Source organism: Trachurus trachurus (assembly GCF_905171665.1).
Source record: "Trachurus trachurus genome assembly, chromosome: 7".
NCBI classification, from domain to species: Eukaryota; Metazoa; Chordata; class Actinopteri; order Carangiformes; family Carangidae; genus Trachurus; species Trachurus trachurus.
Window position 1 is genome coordinate 118,011 of NC_139901.1, and position 2,068 is coordinate 120,078.

At 58.9% G+C, this 2,068-nt stretch overlaps 1 protein-coding gene across 1 annotated transcript; it reads left to right on the forward strand.

The window, feature by feature from the left end:
* Positions 1-541: 541 nt before the first annotated feature.
* On the forward strand, positions 542-1,565 carry LOC310988882 (uncharacterized protein; the record flags this gene model as incomplete). The annotated part of the gene is made up of 3 exons (XM_083975686.1): positions 542-768; positions 911-1,238; positions 1,503-1,565. 3 exons carry the CDS (start codon positions 542-544, stop codon positions 1,563-1,565), a joined length of 618 nt encoding a protein of 205 aa, XP_083831812.1.
* Between the last annotated feature and the right edge of the window lie 503 nt (positions 1,566-2,068).

Genomic DNA, 2,068 nt, shown 5'->3' on the forward strand with positions numbered 1-2,068 from the left:
CATCCGTCACCCCTGGAGCCCGTCCAGCCCCTGGAGCCCCCGTCCGGCCGCCGCTGCAGCCCCAGCCCCTGGAGCCCCCGCCGCAGCCCCTGGAGCCCGTCCAGCCCCTGGAGCCCCCGCCGCAGCCCCTGGAGCCCGTCCGGCCGCCGCTGCAGCCCCTGGAGCCGTCGCCGCAGCCCCTGGAGCCCGTCCGGCCGCCGCCGCAGCCCCTGGAGCCCGTCCGGCCGCCGCAGCCCCTGGAGCCCGTCCAGCCCCTGGAGCCGCCGTCGGCCCTCCTCTGACCTCTGGCGCTGAGGTAAGAACCATACATACAACCTGTGTGAGGAAATGTTTGTCTGTGTGGAATTGCAACTGAATCTTTGTACTTATTGAGACGTTTTGATGGTTGCAGCTTCTGCCTCGCGGATGGAGGCAGACGCTCCCGGAGGAGCAGCAAGGCTGGGTAGGCAAGGCTCTCTTCACCAGAGGCGCTGGTGGGAAGTCTGTTCTCACCAGTGAGCTCCGCCTCTGGTGGTTCCCCCCTGGAGAGCGACTCTTGTAGATGTGGGCATACAGGCTTGTGTGTCCCTCTTGTAGGCACCGGCTGACCGGCTCTGGCCTCTACAAGACCATCCGGAGGGTCTTGGACACGAGGGGATGGTACTTCATGGGCACGGAGTACCTCGAATGCACCTCGTGTCAGAGGAAGTTGTCGGCGTGGTCGCACCACATCCTGGAACAGCTGGACCTGTCGCACCAGGAGCAATTTCCAGCTGTTCTCACGTACAGGTAAGCAGCACCGGTTTTACTGCGTGCGCATGCACACACAGACTTAAACACACACATGAGCTTTAATCTGTTCTGACTCACACTTCTTCTCATCCGCCTGCTCTCCTGCTCTCCTGCTCTTCTCTGTCGTCCTCTTCCTCAGGTTGTCGTGCGATAAAACTGTGATCGGGCAGATGAGGGAGCGCACTCTGGGGAACAGTGCCTCCCGCCTCCACACTACTCTGGTGGAGGATCACACCAGAGAGTGGATGTTGCGGTCGATGAGATACCTCTCCGTGCTTCGCAAGCTTCGGGTTCCGGGTGTGGCGGCGCCTCAGCGGGCGGTGGAACTCCCGCTGATGCACCCGGTTCCCTGTGTGTCCTGGCTTTTGTCCGTCTACGTCAGGGACGCCTGCACGCGCCTGCAGGAGACAAAGGCCAGAGTCACGTCCATCTTCGGGTCCATTTTGAAGATGGACTCAACAAAGAAGGTGAGCTGTGGTCTGTGTTTTTGCAGCATGTTTGTGTGTGTGGGTGTGTGTTTTCCCTCCTCGCTGCAGGTGCTGTGAGTGACTCATCACATCCAGGCCCTGTGAGCTGAGGCTACTAATTTGGTTTGATGTGATTGAATAACTTATTTTGGACAGATGTCTGGTGTTTTCTCCCTTTTTTTGTGACGCTCTGAGCCAGTTATAACAGTCTTCTCTTGTCCTCTCTCTCTCTCTCTCTCTCTCTCTCTCTGTCCTCCTGTGCAGATGACGAAGAAGCTTGCAGGTAGCGCTGCCTACGGCCGCCTGGGTGACCAACGTTGGGAATGAGCACGGACAGGTATTAATGTCCGTGCTCACCGACTCGGAGGGAGACGGACTGTTGCCCATGGCGGCCGGGTTAATGCGGCGTTACCGAGAAGACGGAAAGGCCCCTCCTCAGGTCTTGTACGTGGACCGGGACTGCTGCGCCGCCCGCGGGCAGAGCAAGGTAACTCTTATGACGAGCTCTGGTTGCTCAAGTGTAGATGTTTAAATATCAGTGTCAATGAGACGATTAATGCAATTGCACACTGTCTCTTATTAAACCAATAAACTAAACTAAACTGTGTTGTTTCCAGGTCTCTGCCATGTTCGTGGAGTGGCAGGAGCTGGTGGTGCGGCTGGATGTGTGGCACCTGATGCGACGCTTCGCTCGGGGTGTCACCACCGATGCCCACCAGCTCTACGGCCTCTTCATGGCGCGCCTGTCTCTCGCCATCTTTGAGTGGGACAAAGATGACGTGGCGCGCCTGATGGAGGCCAAGCAGTCCGAGGACGGGAGGGACGCCCAG